General features: G+C 49.0%; 1 protein-coding gene across 1 annotated transcript in view; it reads left to right on the forward strand.

Moving 5' to 3' along the window:
- Nucleotides 1-2453, forward strand: part of PROSER2 (proline and serine rich 2) — a 29918-nt gene that overhangs the window by 3414 nt on the left and 24051 nt on the right. Inside the window, exon 2 of the mRNA XM_005876565.2 lies at nucleotides 1104-1323. Coding sequence (XP_005876627.1) covers nucleotides 1186-1323 — 138 coding nt within the window. The 5' untranslated portion in view covers nucleotides 1104-1185. The remainder of the gene's footprint in view (nucleotides 1-1103; nucleotides 1324-2453) is intronic.

Below are 2453 nucleotides of genomic sequence, written 5' to 3' on the forward strand. Positions count from 1 at the left end.
CCACCGGCCTTGTTGTCCCCATCTGCCCCCCCCTACCGGCCTGGTTGTCCCACGCAGCCTTCTGCTCAGTCGTTTGGTCGCCCCACATAACCCCCCTGCTGGCCGGGTCACCCCATGCAGGCTACTGCTCATTTGTTTGGTCGTCTCTCACTAACCCCCCTGCCGGCCATGTTGCCCCACGTAGCCTGCTGCTCGGTCATTTGGTCGCCCCTCACTAACCCCCCAGCCAGCCGGGTCGCCCCACACAGCCTGCTGCTTGATCATTTGGTCATCCCTCACTAACCCCCCTGCCAGCCCGGTTGCCCCACATAGCCTGCTGCTTGATCATTTGGTCGTCCCTCACTAACCCCCCAGCCAGCCTGGTTGCCCCACGCAGCCTGTTTAGTTGTCCGTTTGGTTGCGATGGTCGCTTAGGCTTTTATGTAGATAGATGTTACCCAATATATTAAATTTTTAAAAAAGAGTCAGTGAACTGTATGAAATTGAGGGGCTTATAGGGGACAGTTTCAGTGTCTTTCTTCCTGAAAGTAAAAACATGAACTTCCTGATAGTATTAAATTATGGAACCTCAATATTTTATGTAGAAATTAAAATAGCATATGGCTTCCAAAGAGTCTAGAATCTTGGGGATGTCAACCAAACTTGTATTAGTAATTTATAACTCTTGTCACTTCAACTAAACTCTAAACTGTCGTGAAACTGGAAAAGGAGCTATAGTTTTTGTGGTGTCTGAAGCAGAAAAGACTGGAATTAATAAGCCACACAGAGAGAACTTGACTCTGAGCATGAAAGTACAGAGCCTAAGTGCAGAGGAAGGTGCCAGCACATTATTCTATCAAATCATCTGCACCAAAGCAATTTTTAGTACATCTGTCTTTCCTTAAAAATAATTCTTACATCTTGATAATGGAGAAGGATATAAAGGAGAAATGAAAATGAGCATCACCAAACTAGTTGACTTAGGGGTTCCTAATTATCTTTGCCTTAATGGTTGAGGCCCTAAGTCTAGATGACTCATACTCATGCTGAGCTTTTCATTTGGAGGATAAGGCATTTGCTCCTTAGGCTAACTAACCCTTGTTGCTTGTGCTTGGTTTCTCTAGAAGTGATCCACGACTTCAGAATGGAACACTGGCCCTTTCCCCTCTTCTTGTGATCAAGCCACTGGCCGACATTTATGTGGGGATGCCAGTAAACCGCCAGAAATCAGACTCTTCAGAGATGGACTCTGATTTGTCACCCAGCTGCAGGCTCAGTGACCTGAGCAGAGGGGGCAGCTTGGAGAGTCGAAGTAGCAGTTCTCGCTCCAGAAGTCTCACTTTGGTGAGTTATGGTTTCCTTTAATGCTTTGATGTGCTTTGGTTGGCTGGCTTTGCCCCAACTTCCTTCCCTTTAAGGAAGATCTTATCACATTATTTTGGGTTAACTAGCTTGATGTTTTGGAATACTTGCTTTGTGAAATGGCATTTAATTTTTAATCATCTTAAATTTTGCACAAATATAGAGCATTATCCACAGCAGTGAAGAGAATCTCACTGTAGCCGATAACATGGCTGCTTAGACCCAGGGAAGTGACAAACTTAGGCAGGGCCTGATGCTTTTTAGTTCAAAAGACCAGAGAGAAGTAAAGTGGAGGGATAGAAATGGGAGACATCTGTAATACTATCAACAATAAAATATACAGCCTATATAATAAAAGGGTAATATGCAAATAGACTGAATGGCAGGACAACCAATCAAAGCGTCATATGCTAATGATATGCTAAGGCTGCTCAACCGCTCGCTATGACATGCACTGACCACGAGAGGGTAGACTGTTGACCGGTTGACCAGTCGCTATGATGTGCACTGACCACCAGGGGGCAGACGCTCTGACCAGTAGGTTAGCTTGCTGCTGGGGTCCAGCCAATTGGGAGGACTGAGTGTGGGCTGGACATGCTCTGGAGCCCTCCTGCGGTCCCTCTCCAGCTGGCCAACCTCCCGCGTCCTTCCCCAGCCCCAATCCTCCACTGGTGGGGTCCCTTGGCCTGGCCTGTGCCCTCTCGCATTCTGGGCTGAGGGACCCCCACAGTCCCCGAGTACACGATATAATAAAAAGCTATATTATAAAAGGCTAATATGCAAATCGACCGAACAGCAGAACGACGAGTTGCTATGACGTGCACTGACTACAAGGGGGCAGACGCTCAATGCAGGAGCTGCCCCCTAGTGGTCAGTGCGCTCCCACAGGGAAAGCACTGCTCAGTCAGAGGTCGGGCTCACAGCTGGTGAGCAAGCGGCAGTGGCGGGACCCTCTCCCGCCTCTGCGGCAGTGCTAAGGATGTCCGACTGATGGTGGGGAGCAGGCCTGAGCCATCAGTTGGACATCCCCCAAGGGCTCCCGGACTGCAAGAGGGCGCAGGCTGGGCTGAGGGACCCACCCCAAGTGCACGAATTTCATGCACCGGGCCTCT

The sequence above is a fragment of the Myotis brandtii genome, unplaced genomic scaffold (assembly GCF_000412655.1).
Source record: "Myotis brandtii unplaced genomic scaffold, ASM41265v1 scaffold49, whole genome shotgun sequence".
Taxonomy (NCBI): Eukaryota; Metazoa; Chordata; class Mammalia; order Chiroptera; family Vespertilionidae; genus Myotis; species Myotis brandtii.